Source organism: Nanorana parkeri, unplaced genomic scaffold (genome assembly GCF_000935625.1).
Source record: "Nanorana parkeri isolate BGI_ZX_2015 unplaced genomic scaffold, ASM93562v1 scaffold449, whole genome shotgun sequence".
Taxonomy (NCBI): Eukaryota; Metazoa; Chordata; class Amphibia; order Anura; family Dicroglossidae; genus Nanorana; species Nanorana parkeri.
In genome coordinates, this window is record NW_017306717.1 from 1,139,251 (window position 1) to 1,160,218 (window position 20,968).

Below are 20,968 nucleotides of genomic sequence, written 5' to 3' on the forward strand. Positions count from 1 at the left end.
TACCAATGCAAAACAATAAAAAAAAAAAAATGCTGAGGGGGGAATGTCTTTCAATAAGGTTGGAAGGCAACCTTCCAATCCAGTAGTCCAAGGTCCCGTCATAACGTCCAATACACTGTTTATAGGATATGAGGAAGCCGAGGGAAATACCGTTGCTGCAGTGGGGGAGGTGACAGGCTGGGGAAAGTGCTGTAACAGCCAGCCAGCTTCGAGGTTTGGATGATTATAACTTTGCTTTTTTAGATCCTAGACCAAAATTAGCACTTAACCTTTGGAGTGCAGGAGTAGAGGGTTGCAAGGGTTAAGAATAATTTGTCTCTTCTTTAAACAAGTGTCAGCTACAATTCTTGAGAATTGCCCTCCCTTACTTATACTTGCTACACCAGTCAAATGAATTTGTGACCCTTGTGAACAAATGCAAAATGGTTCATGACAATTTAGGGTTCTTGCAGGTGCTTCTTTTGGTGCTACATATAACATTTGTGGACTTCAATAAGAGTGCAAGAAAAGAGCATGTTTTTGGGCTGTTTTTGTGCATAACAACCAGATTCCTTTTCTTGGCAACATCTACTCTAGCCAGGTTGCATAGGAAGCTGGAGCGAGCAGGCCACAGCATGCTTGATGTAGAAGAACAAATATGGCTGGACATTGCTATAAGAACCCAGCAACTGCAATTACAACGATCGCTGCAAGCACCAGAGGGCCTGGGAGGACATTGCTAGGGAGGCTTAAGTGAGTATTGCGCTAATTGCAAATGACCATGTACTAGGTGCCTATTTATTAATTTGAATGGCACCCCAACGCACCTCCTGGCAGCAGTGTATTACAACGACGCCATGGTACCACAAAACCCTGTATTGTGGTGAAAAAAGTAATACATGCACTATTTTTTTCCCACCATACCCCAACACACAGAGGGTTATTTGCTATTGATCCGAAGGATTTAGCCGAGGCCCCTTACTCATTCACAAGGGGGGGCAGCATCTGGGTCGGGGTTGTGGAAGAGTACCCTGGAAAAGCACCCTCCCAGTGCCAAGGGTATGTGGTCTGGTATGGAGCAGGGAGGGGTTGCGCTTGCTTGCCTCCCCCCCTTTCCTGCCCTGCCAGGCCTGTGCTCGGTTTAAGGGTCTAGTTGGGAATTTTAGAGGGGACCCCACCTTTTTTTTTCCTCAAAATTTCTACCAGATTTTCTACCAGACTTAAAGGGCCTGGGGGGAACCCTATGCATTTTTTTTTTAACATGGGGTCCCTCCTAACTTTCCTACCAGACCGAAAGGGTCTGGTATGGATCGGGAGGGGGACCCCATGCTGGGTTTTTTTTTTTAATTTACATGTCATTTTTTTATTCTGCTCGCTGCCTCGGAGGTATCGAGCAGAATAATCGAACCGAATGCCATCTGGAGGCATTCGGTTATTCACTCACTGCCGTTCGGCCCCTATGAGAATAGGGGCAAACGGCAGCAAGTGAACTGCCGGCTTAGCTGATCCAGATGTTGTTTCGACTGAGTCGAAAGTGTTCTTCACTTCGGCTCAGCCGAACATGCTGAACATGTTCGGCTGAACCGAAGCCTGCCGAAGCCAGCTGACGTAGGCTGATTTTAGCCAATGTGTGGTGTTACCTGAATTACTATTTTAAGTTATGAACCGCTATATAAGCATTCACACTTACAGGTTTGAGATTCTAAGGATTCATTCATGAGATTTTTTTTTTTTTAATCAGAAGTCAACTTTATTGAACATATGCATGGTACAATGGTACAGGGAGGCTCAGCCTCAACATCATGACAGCATCCCCATAACAATCTGGGGTATATGGTGCATATATATAACATAGTGCATACAATATGGATAGGAGGAGGGGGTTGATCGTCTCAACGAGAAAAGAAGGGAACCGTGGCACGTCACGAAAGTCAACTTTGGTGAAATTCGAGCATGAAAAAGAAAAATTATCAAGGAGCAAAAAACAATGCACCATAGAGGCAGGTTGGAAACGTAGCGTTCACGTCAAGTTGTTTTGTACAACATATCTATCGGATGGGATATAGGCACTTACATTTGGCATCATTTCTTAATACACAAAAACAGATGTATATGGCTAGGTAAGTGGTCGATGTCTAAGAGAAGAGTAAGGATAGGGAGGGAGAAGGCAGGCATGGAGCGGGAAGGCGGGCATGAGGGGTGGGGTGTGGGAGAGACGAAAAGGAGAAAAGAAACTAGCAGCACGGAAGAGCCAGGGGGTATGAAAGATGGTTGTGGATCAGGTGCCTTGGGCGCGTGTCTAACGACACCGCTTAGGAGGGCGTTGCGTGCATGACCTGATGGTAGGCATCCGTACCTTGGAAGAGGGCCCATGGTCTCCAGGTGGACCGGAAAAGCTCCTCGGTGTTCCGTAGCGTAGAGGTGAGATCCTCCAACAGATATGTTTCGTCGACCTTAGTGAACCACGACCTAAGGGTAGGGCAGCTAGTTTGTTTCCATAGTAATGGAATGCACTGGCGGGCAGCATTCAAGAGGTGCCGAGACAAGGATTTTTTATATTTCCCAAGAGACATATTGTTTAAGTGCAGCAAACATGCCGTGGGGTTGTCTGTCAGATCCACCATTACCAGGTCCTTCAGGGTGGCAGTCACCCCCTGCCAAAAAGGGAGCAGTAGGAGACAAGACCAAAAAGTATGCAATAGCGTGCCTGGGGCGGTGCGACATCTCCAGCATAATGGTGAGACGTGGGGCTACATGGCGTGTAAGACAGTTGGAACCCAATACCACCGGGAGACTATTTTGTATCCTAACTCCTGAGTCTTAGAGGCGATGGAAGAGTGGTGAGCGAGATGTAGTATGCGGTCTTTCTGTACTGGTGTGAAGTAGGTGTTGAGGTCACTTTCCCATTTGGCCAGGAATGTCGGATAGGACTCTGAGGGGGGCGAGATCAGCATAGAAAGGGGGGCGAGCGGTATCTGGGAGCATGTTGCGGAGGGACCGCGAGAAGAGGCACCACCAGCACGACCCTGGGGAGGACACACAAGTGTCAGCAGGGATTCTCTGTCCCAAGGGAACAACGGTGAGGGCCGTGCAGGGGGACGACCGGAGGAGGGCCGCAATGTCCCCATCCCTCCCGGGCCCGGCCGCAGATAGGACGAGGGAGGGAGGGGGAAAGATACACAGAGAGCAACAATTGCTGTCCCCTCCACTTTAACTGGACCCACGCATCTGAAACAGAGGCAGAGTAGTCTACTGGAAAAAAAACAACAACACATAAGTGCAACATGGCGAGGTCCATAGGACACAAATAGCAAGGAAACCTGAGGTCCTGGAAGTGGAGGGCGTAGGAAGTCCGTGGTCTACCCCTCGCCCCCGCACCCAATGGGCTGAGATCTGCGACCTAAAGAATTGTGAGTAAAGCATCAAGCATGAGAGAAAATAAAAAACACAGCAGCGGGGCGCCATGGTCCCCTCAACGAGGGGGTGCGGGGTGGGGTGATGGCAAATGACCAGTCAGTAATGACAATGAAGGATACAGCAGGAAGATCAGGGTTCATGGCCCACCAGGGGCTGCACTGACGGCTCTCTTCGGGAAGACCGTTGTCTGCTTCTGGCCCGGCGGGGGGTCCGCGGGGGTAGAGGGGTCTGCTCCTTGGACTCGTCAGGAAATTCCAGCCAGTTGGGGATGTCCACCGGGTCCGCATCTAGGAAACGAAACAGGGCCGGCAGCTGATCGGGTGTGTGTAGCTGAAAGGTGGAGTCATCTCGCCGGACGATGAGGTGGAACGGGTGCCCCCAACGATATGTGGCAGAGGTAGAGCGGATGAGGTCTAACAGAGGACGGACTAAGCGCCGCATGCGAAGAGTGTGGCGGGAGAGGTCTGGCAGGATGCGAATGGTAGCGCCATCAAAATCAGAAGGGCCTTGTCTCCAGGCCTGACGGACGATCTCCTCTTTCACAGCGAAAAAGTGCACCCTGCATAGAACGTCTCTTGGTGCGGAAGGTGTAGGGGGACGGGCACCAGCAACCCTATGTACCCGGTCAAGCTCCAAGGCTGCGTCATGCGGTTTACCCAGGAAAGGCTCAACAATGACCATATTTGCAATTCATTGGGCCTGGCACTCCCCTCCACAGTGATAAGCACAACAAAGACTTTATTTCCCTACAAGCTATCAACACCTCAGGGGAAATATTTAAAACAAGAAATAAAACTATATACATATGTCTTATGAAGATTTGACATAAACTCATAAGGTAACAGTGGCTGAAATCAGCCAAACAGGGCCGAAGTGGATAGCCACACAGAATTCGGCTCACTTCCCTTTGGCTCAGCTATTCACTTGGCTACCTTTGGCAGCTTACTGAATAACCCCCACAGTATTGCATTACCGCTCGTTGCACTGCATGGCCACCAGGAGGTGCATTAGTATGCCATTCAAATGAAAGGTAACAAAATGCACTTAGAACATGGTACCGCACGCTAGGTGCATTGTGCAATAGCATGTGCTAAATGCATAGTAAAAGTGTGATTAGCACAAAGATGTTGTGTGAATGGGCCCTTATTAAAATCCTCTGTCACTTGCAAAAGAGGGGGTGATTTTCATTAACACAACAGAGCTGTCAAGAATTGTATTAATTTGCCCAGTTCAGCAATCAAGAATCACTCATGAAGCACAGCCCTTAACATATCACATAAATACAAGCTCAAGTGGAACTATTAATAGGTTGTTGGAGTGTATGAAGAATCCAAGGCACCTGGAAAAAACATAGTAAGAACATTGAAACTCCATGCTACAAATGTGTCATCAAAATCCCATCCAGGACTGCCCCCACTATTCTATCCTATGTGGCACGTGTTGGTTATGTCTTTAGATGAAGCACTTAAATCTTGAGGAATGCTGGATTAAGTTTTACTTGATTAGAAGAATATTGCATGTATGTATATGGCATTGTGAAGAACAACAGAGAGAGAAAAAAACAATTTCCTGTGCATCATAGATAAGCATGCACACAGAGACTAACATTGCACTACAACACCATCTACAGATCAAAAAACAAATAACAGAAGTATATGCTGTTGCATTTCCAACAGCATAAAGGATTACATTAGCATATGCCAATTGTAATAGCCCCCATTGACCTCACAGCCAACCTCTTTCCTAATGATAAACAATATTTGAGCACGGTCTCCCATTGTGCATGTTCATGGTGTCCCCAGCTTCCTGCTCATGAAAGGCATACTGAAAATTTAGCTGCAAATGCATGTGCTTTTATGGGGAGTGGTTATTACTACCGATTTCAATTGTCAAACACAATTGATATTACAGGAAGAGGTTGTAAAACATTTAAGAATATCTTCTTATACTCAATATATACTAACTAAAATTAGATGTGGCTTTTAAGGTGTCTTCTGAAGAATGCAAAGGGATACAGCTAAACATAATATCACATAGGTCATATGTATAGTAACATTTACTTTCAATAAATGTTTTGCCATGATCAACATACAGTTAAAAGACAGGACATCCACTCATCTTAAAAATAAGAACAACAATAGTTATATTAAGACATAGAACGTCCCTGGAACCCGTACAGATACATAATGTGCATGTTGTCAATACAATCTATTGTTTTGTCATCAATGTCTTAGAGCAATTACATAAATTATCATATTCATCATTAAATCAACTGTAGTTCTGTTCTTTGTCCAGCCTTCCACACATTTCATCAGAATGTTTTGGGGGTAACTTTTAATGTTTACATGGATATGATAGTAAGCATACAAATAGTTACATAATCAATAATTTTTACTAACTAAAAATACATAATACAAATGTATACATGAATAAATAAATACCATCTTTATGATTTGAATGGTGAGTTAATTCACATTTTAGGGGAGTCCCTCTAATCAACCAGGGAGCAGAGTATGACGGCAGCAGTGCAGAGGAAACAATGTGCCTGTCCTGGAGTACCTATAAAATTATTACGTAATCGAAGTATCTGCCAGGTGTGAATTCATACATATAAAAGGTTACAAACCCAACCAAACCGATATCTCTTGATGAGTCATTTGAGGATTAAATTATAGTTCAGGACAGATAACCTCGAAAGACAATACCTCCATATCCATAACAAAGTCAAGTCATTGTGTGGTGGTGCAGTGGTGTGGTGTCCCTGTTCCTGTGATGATTCCAAATATTTTGCATTACTTCTCATGGTCAACAGTTGACCATACTTCTGATGGTCAACGGTTGCCTTTTCAGTGGAGGCAAGGGAACAATGTTCTCAATGGTTCAGCGCTAAATCCTACTGTTGACAGAATCGGAAGGAAGACCTTTTTAGGTACGAAGACGACCAGGTATCCCACTGCCCACATGTTCTCTGTGAGACATCTGTCCATCTATGACCCTTTTAAAAATCTCTGTACATAGGCAGTTAGGTACCTTTATAGTCTGTACATTCATAGGTTTAATGAAGTCATCGGTTTATTCTTTATCATTCTGTTAGAATTGCACACAGGTTCAATTTGGGAGTTTGCAGTTTGACAATGTAATGTATGCCTGCAGTCTAATTTTAAAGCTATATAATAAAGCACATATTTCCTTTTGTTCTTTTAATGCCAAACGCTGAGCTGTATTGGAACCTGTAGTGCAGTACTGAATGTATTGGAGATAAATTCAAATGTCATATCCACTTTATAATAGTTAGCTTTGCAAAATATTTTAGACCACAGAAGCTGAATTCTGCCCTTTTGCAAAGGCCAAGTCAATGCAATGACTGTACTTTATGTCTGAAATAATGTGCACAATAATTCTTTCTTCACTGTCTCCAGAAATAGGAAATAGGATTGTTAGGAGAAAGATAACTTTCTAATGCAAAGTTTAATTGTTTTATTGGTTTCTGCTTAAAGAATACATAAGCAGTTTTAGAGCATTGTCTATTATTTAAAGGGGAACTCCACAAAACCTTTTTTTGTAGGGTGGGTAAGAGTTAGAACATGGTTTAATTGCATTCTGTGCTCCATTGGAAAGGATTTCCCTTTTTGACCCAGTGACAGTGATCTCCCAGGCCCCAGAAGTATTTTTGTAGGAGCATATTTTTCAGAGCACATCTGCATGTACTCAAATACAGAAGGGTTCAATCATAATTGCTGCAAATAGAAATTGTATTTAGCAATGCATCATGCTGCAATTTTTGAGGCTGTCTGGAGTGCATGTTCAATTTTTGTGAAAGTGAAATATACTTTAAACTTGGCAAGATCAATACATTTATTTTTAATATCAGCTTTATGTTATCCATTGCAGTTACATTTATCAGGATTTTCACTGTTATTCTGAACGTGAACCAAAACATAAAGTGTCAGGTATTGTTATAAGCTCCCATTTAAATTAATGTAGAAAATAAATAAACCTGAAACCATCTGTGTTAAACATTCAGTTTATCCTAATGTCCACAATGGAAATTGGGTAAATTGAGTAAATAGTGTGCGTTTGCTGAACGAGTTGGAATTATTTTTTATGTCATATTTTATTGGAATGTACCTGCCCTGGAGAACTATTGGAAGAGTAAAATGTCCAATAGTCTGAACCGGCATGTGACACTGCAGGTGTCACATGCTGGCACTATAGATTGAGAGCTGAGTGATCACAAACCACTGATCACTGACTGCCAGCCACCGCTCCCCACAGGGATTTCCCCCTCTCCTCTCTGTTCCTCCAGTGCTCATTGGAGGGACAGACAGGGGAGGGGGCGGAAACACTGGCTCTAGAGAAGCAGAGCCAGCTGTCAATCAGGCAGCGGGGTGGATATTGTTGGGATCCTTCCCGTTTGCAGCGTGGCTCTGTGCTGTCAGCATATAGCAGGCAGTAGCCCACTATATCCTGAGTTTGGGTCACAGGAGTACATTAGTAAATATATTCCTGTGACCCCCAAAGAGAACTAAAGCCCAAAAAAAGTTTGGCTTTAGTTCTCTTTTAAACAGGCCTGAGACTAATACATTTTATAAAGGCCAAGTCCACCCACAAAATAAGATATTCTCAGTGGAGTTTATGATTCTACCATCTACAGGTGTTAAGAAACCAAACAAAGGTGTTGAACTCTATTGTCTTCAAGTTACTGTGATGAAGGTGGTGAGTGAGCCATCCATGCAAATAAAGTGGATGGAAGTTATACTCAAGGAAGATATAAAAGACAAACCTTAATACAGCCCTGTAATCATCAATGCATTGTTAAATGGAATTTGTAATTTTAAGCAGTGGAAATACCTGAATTTGACATGATATAAGCCTTTTGCAGTCCCTGTACTGCAGCACTGAAGTGTGAGAGGAAGAAGCAGCACAGGGAGCCAATCAGTTCATGTGCTGACAAAAGCATGCTGATAGCAAGATAGAGAAGAATGATGAGCTCATCACAGTGCTGTTTCTCTCTCCACATCCAGCCAAAGGCGTACGTGCATATTGTACCATATGCAACACATGCAAATAAATGGCTCAATACACATAGCCGTGTATGGAGCCGTATATTTGCGAAGCGTATATATGCGCAAAAACAGAATGGAACAGAGATGTGTCCGGGTAGCGTATTTACGGGCACATCCGCGTGTTTACGCGTATATACGCTCATACATGCGTACAGCACATTAAAAATTCCATTACGAGTGATGCATTCTGGGATTGCATATAGTGCACGCATATACGCAAGTATATACGCGCATAGATGCTCATATATACGCGCATAGACGCGTATAAAGGCAATATACAATTTTGCTTGCATTATGTGTGAATGAGGCCTACAAGAACATGGTAGGAGGAGATCAACCCACCGGCATCCTTTAAAAAATAAATATCAATTTTAAGTGGACTTATTCTTCAAGAGAGTAAATGAAACTGCAGATCCAAACGCTGCATCACTCTTCTTTTTATTTTTAAATAATAGAGCCAATGTGCATGCATTAGTGGTATAGAAAATTAGTGCTTTAAACAGAAATTTGTGCGACTTATGTGTCTGCCAGCTCCATTCAAATGTGCTGAGCTTTCTGTGATGAAATTTTCCTGCACAATTAAACACTTTTCTACATTTGTGATGATTTTTGACACATCCAGAATAAATTATAGCTTTCTTTGTTTTATAATGGACATATCTCAGGGGATGGCTATTGTGGAATGATTTGTTTTGACAACTAAATCAACATAACAAAATTCCTTGGTGCAATGCTAATTTGAAGGGTATTGAAAGTTAATGTTTTAGATGCGCTTTTAATTTAGGCATCCTTGATTTAGTATTTGTTGAAACTAAAAAGTAATTTTATTTTAATTTCAGCTGGAAGTACAAGCTCCTCCAGGTACAACGGTTGGCTTCATTGTCCAGAAGTGGGATCCACTCCTGCCAAAGTTCACAATTCAGAATGAAAGCAAAGAAGATGTGCTGATGATCATTGGTCCATATTTAACATTCAGCTGCTTAGGCGATGTGAATTTTGAGGTATGACTCATTCTACTTTTATTCTGGTTTGTGCATTAAGAGAAAAAGCAAGATGGAAAGGGAACACCTAGGGGCTGATTTTTGTTCAAACTGAAAGCCTGAATGTATTGTTGGTATCCTGTGGCTCTCCATCTGCTATGGAGCGCCCCTGGCTGGCAATGCATGCTGGGACTTGGGAGTCCCAAAACACCTGGAAAGGCAGAGGTAATCTAAAGTCTAAATTTGTACCTCATGTGTTGCAAAATGGAAGGCGAAAGGAAATAGTCCATATTACCCATGGCCATCATATGTTTCCTTTCTGGAACTTTTTATAGAATATGCATATATATCTATATATAGATATATATCTATATATAGATATATATATACATACACACACTATATTGCCAAAAGTATAGATATAGATATATATATATATATATATACATTTTAGAGCACCTAACTGACAAGTGTGCCTTTCTCCAACTCCTCAGCTTTCTCCCCCCGCCACTGCCACCTCTTCAGCCATTGGGTAGCCACTGATGGTGTAGTTCCTACACATGCACACAGGAGTTACATGCTCCCCAATACCTATTCATGGCATCTTAAAGATGTGCCATACAGTGTACACAAACAAAAAAATCACTGGGGGAGAGAGGAATATTTTTTTTCCAGAAGAGATTCCGTACGTCTCTTCTGGCAAAAATCCGTACGTCCCAGCATTTTTTTTTCTTTTTTTGTCACCTTACCTCTACTGTAACTTTAGTTTACAAAAAGTGGTCACTCTGCATGTTCTCCTAGCTCAGCAAATAGGGTGAAGTTTGGTTCACTGGAATTATCCAATGACATATGTTTTTTTTTTTTATTTTCCTTTTCTTTTTCATAGCTACAGCTTTGCCTTATTCACTGCCATCCTTGTACCCACAAAATACTCCTTAACTATTGACAGATACACATAACCATAAAAGATCATCCTATTTAAAAAATAAGACACAAATTTGGACAAATAGCTAATGCTTCATCTAAGCATACCTTAAAGAAGTCAGAAACGACTTTGCAACCAGCAACTTCAATGTACAGTGGTAAGCACTTTGTTATGTACAATGAAAAAAAAATGTTCAGTATAGGTGGTGGTGTGGGGGGGGATACCAGGTATTGGTGGTCAGTGGGAGAAAAAAATACCTAATATCGGTGGTCATCAGGGGGCAAGAAAAAGACCAATGTACACAGGAGGAAAAAATGCATTCCAGTACCCAGCTGGCAGCGACACACAACCCCAAAACTGCAAGAAGCCGGAACTTTTATTAAAATCCAAGGACAATCCCGGGATGTGGCCGTGTTTGTATTGTCATATCAATTACTGTATCTTATACTCCTAAATGTTACCTTATGGGCTAACAAAAGAAAATCAATTATATAACATTAAAATGATACCTAGTCATGCCACCAACAATAGTGATACCCAATCTTCATTATTTTACAGCTCAGAAAGTGTATATTCTTGTTTTGTTTTCAGGGCACATAGAAAAATACGAAGTTAGAAATCACAGGCAGACTGCAAACCAAAGTGACTAAAATAGCCTTTCGTGGGGTTATACTCCTTTAATGTTTTCTGCAAAAGTTGATGGAAATGTCAGAGGAATAATTGCAGTTGTAAATGCTCTCTGTCAGTACCAGTTAACCTTTCTATCATATTCCTGTTAATACCCATTTCTAAGGCAATCACATGTTTTATTATCAACAGTAAAGTTCAATGATCAGACTAGAGCATGTCTGCACCATAGTGGGAACATTAGTGTTATTCTTACCATTACCTTGTATCCTTTCATTTGAGTCCAGTAATATGAACTCATTTATAGTTCATTGTACTATGCTATCTCAGGAAAAAAAATAAGGATGTAAAATATAAATCAAAAGACAGGGGCAGCTTCTCACATTAGTTTCTATGATAATATTTTATTGTCCTGAATGCCAAATAGAGGCCCTGATTGTAGCCTGAGGCTAATCATTTACCTCCCTCTGATCTGCTTGCTCAGGGAATAGTGAAAAAAAAACACGTCACCTGAGCAATTTCTTTATGTACATGTAATACTGGCATCTGATTGAAAGAAATTACAATGTTGTTCAAATGTGCAGTTCCCCTATGTGCTGAACACAGCTGCTCTAGACTGCAAAGTATCACATAGGGCTTATGCATCTGTTCTGTATGCTCCACCCCCCAAGTGGGGAATAGAGATTTAAAAAAAAAACAAATATGCTATCCACCAATTTCCCCCCAAAAAGGCAATCTAACTGGTTACCAGCAAATAAAAATTTTACATTTCCCTTTACATACATGTGCAAATCTCCTAACCTACACCAGATCACCCTGAACCAAGTTTCTAAGTAACTCCACTCTTAAATTTAATTAAAAGCAGTGGGTTCCAAATTTAAAACTATAGGGTCTATTCACTAAGCTGCTGTAGACTTTGCTCCCCAAATGCTTTTCACCAGCAAGAAATGCTCAGAAACCATCTTTCATTCTTAGGGGTCTATTCACTAAGCTGCCGTAGGCAGCTGAGTGAATGACCGACCTGAAGTGAAGTGAGCCGAACACTGTTCGGCTATTCACTTCAGGCTGGTACGGCTGAATTCAGCCGTATATCGTTCTAAAAATCAAAACAATATGCAATTTCCATATCCACTATCCTGTAATGTCGAAATCATCTAATGTAAACTTCTCAAAAGGACTTTTCTCTTCTTTAGCATCCAGTCAAAAACACAAATTTAAACACACAAAATACTTACAGTATATAGCATGTAGAGTTGGCCTGCACGCAGACAGTGCCAGGTATTGAGGGGTCTCCTTGACCTGCACCTTATGTCAAGACAATATTAGGTCCTGCTTCCCACAATTAAAGACAACCTGTAGAAAGATAATTCTACCGGCTGTCATTACTGACCTTTTACACATGTTTTTAGCTCCAATGTTTTTTTAGTTATTTACCTAATACAACCAGCAGCAAGTGAAGTCAGTGGAAAACCAGAATGGCTGACATTCCTACTTGTTCTACAGCAGTAAAAATATTCAGCATTACAGCTAGGCACATTTCCCTGACTACAGGTTTTCTTTACAGCTGAACTCCATTCAGATATAAAAACACTATATTATTCAGCTGTGTATTCATTACGGCACTGATAATTGTATTTTTACATACAACTAGGGAGGGGCAGAACTGAGAGTTGTTTACGATGTGTTGACTGGAGAACAGAGCAGAGTGAGCAGAGCTGATGATTTAGTATAATGTTGCTGCTCTGTCGCTGTCTTGGACACCGCTATGTGTTTTTTTTAGATCCCCTGTTTCCTTTTTCTTTGGGATTATTCACAATAAACTCACTTGTATACCCAGCATATCCAGCAGTGTCCTGCTGTGATCAGCCTCTATGCTGCACCATCAGCAGCCAATGATCTCTTCCTGGTTCTTGCAGCCATCCATCGACACACCACCATATCCACCCTCCTCCAACTGCAGGTCCACCCTCCTCCAACCGCAGGTCCACCCTTGTCCAGTGGCAGGCCTGTCCTCCTCCAGCTGCTGTGTGGAAGATAACGTATCATGGGTTGTGTGACATGTATATCCCAGGAATCTTCAGTTGCAGGGTACATACCATTCTCATGGAGGTAGAAGATGAGCTTGGGTGTCACGGATCGGGGCTCACAGGTATGAACTGGAATCAGGTCTGTGGACCCTATCTACTACGCTGGCAGGGGCCCTTAGAGAAAATGGTGCGAGCAGTGTAGGCTGACAACTCCCAGAGCTGGAGTACAAGCAGGGAGCTGAGCAGGGGAACTGAATGAGGCACTGGAAGACAGAATAGGCTGGTAGGACAAGGTACAGGGCAGGATGCTGCCATGCTAGATAGGTGGCATGGGGTCCCCCAGGATGTGGATTCTAAGGGCCAGCCGGTGTTCACCAGAGTTCCTGATGGAGGTGGAGATGGGCTTGGCTGTGTGCTGACCCCAGGTCACAATCCCTAGGTTCACCCAACTCACCTAACAGCCAAGAATGGTTGACAAGGCCAGAGTTCTGGACAGGTTGCAGACACACTTACAAGGGACAAAACAAAGGTCAGGGACACACGGAGGACCAGGACTTCCAGGGACAATCTGAAGACTGGGATTTCCAGGGACAAGCCAAAGATCAGTACACTGAAAAACTTCAAGGCATTCAGGTTTAATCACAAACAGGGGGCTCGGCATTTAGCTTAGGAAAGTGTTGCTCGGGCAGCGTGCCATTCGCTGTCCTGGGTTTTATATAGAGACAGGAAGAGGTAGGATTGGCCACAGGATTGGCCACAAGCGGACTGCACTGATTGGCCGAGAAGCTGCATAAGAAACAGCAGGAGACGTCGGCCGACGCCCAAAGCTGCCAAACTGGTGCAAGAATGAGTTAGGTTCAGAGCACATGCCAGGAGAACTACAAGCACCAGCACAGCCCTGCATGCCTACAGAACCAGGGGTAAGAGGTATGTATATACTTGTAGAACTACAAGTAACAGCTTGCTGCAAGTCTGCAGCTCAACTGTGACATTGAGTATTTTTTTTTAAACTATGGAAAAAAAATGAAGTCAACGTCTAGGATTGAGGAGTAGAGGGGAGTAAGGGATGGATGATTGCAGTCATATAGACTGCATTGTTTTAAAGAAAGCAATTCCACCCTTTTGGCTGTGCAGTCTGACAGAGGTGAATTCATCTTAAAGTGTATTTCCACTTTTGCAGTCAAATTTGAGAAAACCCCACTATATGTTTGTTATGTGTCCCATTCACAAGCATAATAAAAACTATTATTTTAAATGTCTTTTTATTCCATGTCTTTTAGATATTCGTTGCAGCAGGCAATATGACTGATTGCAGGTTTTTATCTGAACACCTTCACATTGACCTGTCCTTATAGAAAGACTTAGGACTGAAATTTGAGGATTGTGTTTCTCTCATTAACTTCACTAACATAAAACCCTTTGTTAGGACAGGCAGTGTTCAAATCTACTTTACAAATTTAATTGAACAAACCCCTCACAACCCTCCGAACATTACAAAGAAGGAGAAGCAAGTAGAAATGTCAACCCTTAAGAAGCCCTAATCCAAGTAAAAGCAATTTAAGCTGTATTAAGCATTTTTTCATTTTGTTCTTTTTTTTGGTTATGCTATGTGAATGGAAACATGTAACAAACATAAAATAGGTGTTATCTCAATTTGGCTGTGAAAGAAGAAATACACTTTAAAAGTGGCTCAATTGATTGGTGTATCATGTGGCGGACTATTCACATATGTGTATTTTACGGGGGTTTTGACCGTTTGGCTGGAGTTCAGCTTTAAATATATCTGTTTCCTGGACGCTGTACAATATTTCAGATGAACTACCCTCAACAAAATGTATCTTTTAAGATTTGCATTATTTTTCTGTTTTTTAACGTAAGCTCCCAGTGGAACAGCAGCTGTATATTTGTCATTGGCAGGACTGTAATGTTATCCTGAATCCTTCTTCAATTTGCTAGCTAGTGGCGTTGCATCTAATTATCGTCACATTGGTCTTTATCTCTTAGATTCTTTTTGGTGCCACCGAAACCAGCATGCTTGCAGGTGCAGTGCCGTAAATGTGAGACTAAAAACCGCCTACGAGGCAAAGACGTTGACTTTGAGCTTTGAAGATTTTACAAAAAACACATTAAAAATTCCCTTTCTCTCAGCTTATATGATGATCTCATTGCTGCCAGAAATATGTTACCTTTGTGAAGGTTCCGGTTTCCTGCGATAGGGAAAAAAAAGAATGAGAGCTTTATTGTGCTGCCGTGTAAAAGGGAGCCGGTGTGACAAGGCCAGTGCACATCTCAGCAGTGTTTATGTCTGAACAGAAAATAGAAACACAAGGAACATTTCTGACCTCAATCGCTTTGATGAAAACAAAAAGCCACACACGTACATGTACTCTTCACAGGTTACCATCTACTTGCTAATGCAGGTGAATGGCAAGAATATATTTACTAAGTGTACTGTAAATAGACCAGTCTAATAAGAAATAGGAGGTACACACAGTGAACAGTACATCAATGCAGCATTACATGTACAGCCTCTCTACACTCCTTAGTGTCTCTCCAGGCAATGGAAATTGTGCTGTTAAAGTAACCCTTTCCATCCCCAAACTAGAAAAAGATTCAGCTTGTGTGCTCTATGCAGTCCTTCCAGATCTATGCAGTAATCTAGTGTGAATCCAGTGTAAAACATTGCCCCTGTGCAGGAGCTTCCTGTAATAAAGACCTGTCACACATGCTCTCTCGTCTTGTGCAAGGAGACTGGTCTTGTTTCTGCCCCTCCTGTAGTTTTCTGCAGGCAGTCTGTAGTGGGTGGGGCCTGCTGCGCCCCTCCCACAGCTCTGCTCTCTGCACAGGCTATGTACAGCACAGTAATGAGGTCATTTATATCCATTGTAGCTATTGCGGACTATATTTAAGTAAAAACCTTTGTGCCTGGAGTTCAGCTTTAAGTGAATATTGTTTAAAGCCGAACATTATTCAAAAAATGTGTTGTGGATTAGCACCAGGGACATAATATACCTTAATGAAGTGTATCCCATGTCCTGCTGGAATAGTATTCTTTTCCAGAATGTAAAGCATTCTGTGAATGGAGGACAGGTGGATGAATGACAGGATCTGTCTACTCCAATCACATAGAACTTTGTATTCCGGGAAAGAAGACTACAAGTTTTATGAGACGGTAAGCGGCACTGATGCTTCACAGTCACATCTGTTGATCTTAACCCCCACAGGGCCAAAACATCACTGTGGGGTATTTGTGGCATCGGTGGAGAAAGGTTTCTACAGTAAGCGTCGACCAGCAGGACATGAGACACACTTCATTATAGATACATTATGTCCCTGGGGCTATATACCCAACAGTTTCAAACTAAACTTCAGCTTTAAAGAGGAACTCTGGGTAAACATTTTATTAATCCTTGCAGTGGGGCTTGCCAGCATTGCAAGGGTTACGTGCTCATTTTTGCCTAGGGTCAAAAGTAAAAAAGTTATACTCTCCCAATCCTTTGAGTCAGCTTGCTCTTAGACCGATCCCTTGAGCCTTGCTTCCCCGCCGGTGCAGCGATGTGAGGTCCTTGAGTCATAATTTTCTATACACAGTGAGGACATCAATAGACAACATACCATCACTGCAGCGGGGGAGCAGACAGGCTGGAGGGAGTGCTGTCACAGCAGGCCAGCTCAGATGAATATAACTTTGTTGTTTTTGACCCTAGGCAAGAAGGTAACCTTTGCAGTTCAGGGGTAGCCCCACTGCAAGGGTTAATACCATTATTACCACAATTTCTTCTTTAATCAAAGCACAGGCTGTGATCTGCATGGATTTCACTTGGACCAGACACTTCCAAAGCTAATTTTCTTTTACTTTGTTGTTATTACTACACCGTGCAATCATAATGCAAACATGATTATATGCTAGAGTAAACCAGCTGGTACATAGTCTATTGGGACACCATAAGGAAACTAGCATCCTGTATTTTAGAAATCCTTGTGTGTGTTTATTTATTTATCATTATACTTGAGAGCTCCATTGCTGACATTTTCGGCAAAGGTAAAGTAGCAATGTTTGCTGAAAACAACGTCCCTTTTTCTCCTTCACTTCAGTTTCACATACTGTATATCACATATCAGGTGAGAGCATTGTGCACAATTGATTTGTTACCTGGCTTAAAGTAAAGGCACACACACTGTTACCCTTAAACCTGGAGGGCCGCAGGTATGGGGACTGGTGAGGGCAGAGGAGCTCCTACCACTCCTACCTCTGAGCTGGTGTAGAAGTCCTTTGGGCCTTTATTCCATTCGCCTGCAGTTGTTGCACTTCATCTGGAGGAATTTCCAACACAGAAAGTAAATGAAAACCTGTAGAGTGCATCAATAGTGTAGTGGAGTCAGAAATAAAGAATGGCATATTTTTAAAAAATCCCAGAAATTGTGAATTGAGATGAAGTGTAGTGAAGGAAAGTGCTCCTGGGTTAGATTTACTGAAGCGTAAAGCGAGCTGATGTTAACATTTTGAGCACTATAGCACTCAAAGAAATCACATGGCTGGATGTGATAAGCACACAAGCTCACTTTCAGTAGGGCGTCATTCAGACAGGTGGCAAACTTTACCGCCCCTCTAAAAAGTGATCTGCAGAGTATAACTTTTCAGAGGCAGTTGAGCAGAGGTTTTGCAGGCATTCAATATTGACACTTCCTGAATGCCTCATTTCACCTTTCAGCTACTGTATGATAAACATCTGCTGCTGTCCCATTAAGTTCTATTGAACATTAAATACCTATAATGAGGCAGCCTGAGATGGCTGCCTCAGGCGGGATCTCATTGGGGAGGGTGGCCGGGTGTTGGGCAAGTGGCAGGGGGAGGCCACAGCATTCCGGTAACACTCTGTGTGGCTTCCCACCCAGCTCGCTAACTTCACCGGTTGCCAGGTGCTGAGCAGGACACTCTGGCTTGTGTCCCACCCAGCTCCTGGCAACTGGTGACGCCAGTGAGCTGGGCGGGATGCCGGACAGAGCCACTGAAAGCGCAGTCTGGCGTCTGCACCCCAAAACCGCCCCACCCAAACTAAAACTCAGCACAACAATGATCCCCCTTTCCCTGCAAGCACATCCCGCCCCCTCCCAGAACAGCAACTCATCACCAGGTGGCGAAGGACAGCCCTGGCTGGATTTACTCTTTGGGTAAAATGTATTTTCAAAGTATCTGGTGGGGGGATGCAGTGTTTTTCTTTCACAATAAGTTTATTGATACAACACAAATTGCATCTGTATTCTAAAACAGTTATGGGAAATATTAATAGACAACAATAACAAATCAACATAAAGTGAGATGAACAGCAGAAGGCAGGCCAGCCATATCTCAGTATCCATAGCAATCTATAATAGATAACAGGATATGAGTGTTAGACATAAGAAGTCAGATAGACATATCATTTAGGAACACACATTGTTTGGGCTAATGCAAAATGTAAACTGAAGTCCACCCTCCCAGAATTGGATTGGGCAGGAGGAAGAACCAGTCAATCTAACTGGTTCTAACAAACTGGACAGTTGGGAAGGCAGCTAAAAAGAAGAGGGACGCAATCAGAAATGTAGGGAAGCAAAAGAAAAGGGGTAGCAGGAAAAGAAAGAAGGGGGTGCAGTGTTTTTCTGAAAAACTATGACCAATTAACTGGTTAGACTTGAACTGCGTCTTGAATCCTGAAATGTTGTATAACACAATTTTGTATGTTTGCTTTTAAATTCTTTAGGTGAAAACATTAAACGAAAAGTCAGTGATTGGCAAGATTTCCAAGTACTGGTCAGGATTTGTAAATGACGTTTTTACCAATGCTGATAACTTTGGGATAGAATTTCCTGTTGATCTGGATGTAAAACTGAAATCTGCTTTGATTGGCACCTGCTTCCTAATAGTAAGTACAGTTAATGCACGTGTTATGCAATATGTTTCTGTGTTCCAAATGAACCAAGGAGACAGGGTAGCTGGATTTAAACAGCAGAAGATGCATCATGTTCACCAGTTACCTCTGACAGCGAAAGCAGATTATGTACCATAAGTCCCCACACATGTACGTGCCTTCAGTTTTGCAGCTGATTCTACAAAATCTAATAGACATATATACATCATTGTCATTTATTTCTGACGCACAAATACTGTGCCAGGTTTAGAGATAGCAAAGCTTGAAACAACAAGTAGGATCTTTGCCCTGGTGGCCCAACCCAAATGCTGGGCTAAAATGCATTTCTCTGTTTCCTCAAACATCATCATTGGGTGTTCATTAGAGACTATTATTTCCACAAATATGCTACAATGTGTTAGTAGTTTAGTGTTGTTGGTACAGGGTTTATATTTCACCATAGAAATATAGACATGACAATAACCTTGATCTATTTTGCCCCTGTAATTGTCCTTAGGTATAAAGCTCAACTCTGGGCTCCCCAGCTCTAGTGTCTTTCCTTCTCCCCCGAAGCCCTCCCAGAGAATGCTATGCTGTTTTTTTCTTCCTTTTGTCTTCAGGCTAGTCACATGATCCCACAGGGTCCTCTTCTCCAGGCTGGACTGTGCTTGATGATGCAGAGAGCAGTGTTGATGTGATGACTCTGCTTCGTTTTACAGTAAATGCACGGTACCTTTTGGGGCAAGCTCAGGACACTCAGCACTCACAATATGTCCTCAGCTTTCTGGGTGAAGCGACGCTTGGCTGTGATATAAAGGGGGAACACCACTTTGTTGTGTTTTGCTTGGGGTTCTCCCTTAAAACTCACACCAGACCCCTATCTGGAAGGAGGGTCTGATATGGATTTTAAAGGAGCCACACTTGCATACAAGTGTTCCATGACTGAACTGTTCTATGTTCTATATATTTCGTTATTTACAGTGTTTACATTGTAAATCCACTTCGTATATGGGTTTTATTTATTTCCTAGAATTAATTATAAAGCCACAATTTCTTCACTTTTTCTAGGATGCATGCAAAACCTCTCCAGTTTATCTAATATCACATTTCTCTTTTCATTAGGAGATAACTAAGACAGAGATACTGTAGATACGTTTAATGATAACAAGTGGTGATATATGATCTGGATTAAGTTAAGATGCTAATTTCAAACATTCCAGGCTTTGTCATCCAAACTATCAATATATATTTCCTATGTTGCCTTCAAATCCCTACCCAGGGCTTGGGAACCTCACCCTCCAATTTCCCATTGGAGCCCCCTTTTGCATATAAAAAAAAAATCAGTATACTTACACCTCTTCCCAGGGTCTTTGGTTCAATCCATTGCCATCCCTGTTCCTCTTTAGTCCCTACTTTCTCTGGTAGTGGGAAGGTCATAAATGCTGCAAAGAGCAGCACCATGATATTATACAGGCACTTGACGCCCTGAGATCACAAGAAGTGGATTGAATGATGCCATTCAACGCCCTGAGATCACAAGAAGTGGATTGAATGATGCCATCCAGCAGCCCTGGATCTGTGTCCAAGTGAGTCTGCTGGATAGGCCCATAGAGGAGGTGAATATGTCAGCCAGTTTTTTTTTTACCTAATGGAGATTTTGTTTTTTGTCCACACTGGAATTCATAGTACCTTTGAATGAATGCTGGATTCACAAAGAAGAACATTTTTATATTTGTTCTTGATATACAGTATACCCTTTCGGGAATTGATTTTGAGATACCCTATATGATCGTATTTGGGGTGGTCTAAAATTCACAGTTGAAGGACGTGTCTAATTTGGAAGAAAAAGACAAATCAAGCTCACTAAACTAAGGGTGAGATTGTAGTCCATCATGGGAGCGAGCTTGGAGCAGTGGCTACTTTACAACACACACAGGGTCTCTGTGCATGTTGTAAAGTAGCCACTGCTCCAAGCTCGCTCCCACGATGGACTACAATCTTATGTTTAGTTAGCTCATTGGTCCATGGAGGACAAAAGTAGCCACCCTCCAGAAGGAAG

The 20,968-nt window shown here is 42.3% G+C and overlaps 1 protein-coding gene across 1 annotated transcript in view; it reads left to right on the top strand.

The window, feature by feature from the left end:
- LOC108790116 (phospholipid scramblase family member 5-like) overlaps positions 1-20,968 on the top strand; it is a 133,447-nt gene that overhangs the window by 107,686 nt on the left and 4,793 nt on the right. Inside the window, exons 6-7 of the mRNA XM_018560319.1 lie at positions 9,302-9,463; positions 18,763-18,924. Coding sequence (XP_018415821.1) covers positions 9,302-9,463; positions 18,763-18,924 — 324 coding nt within the window. The remainder of the gene's footprint in view (positions 1-9,301; positions 9,464-18,762; positions 18,925-20,968) is intronic.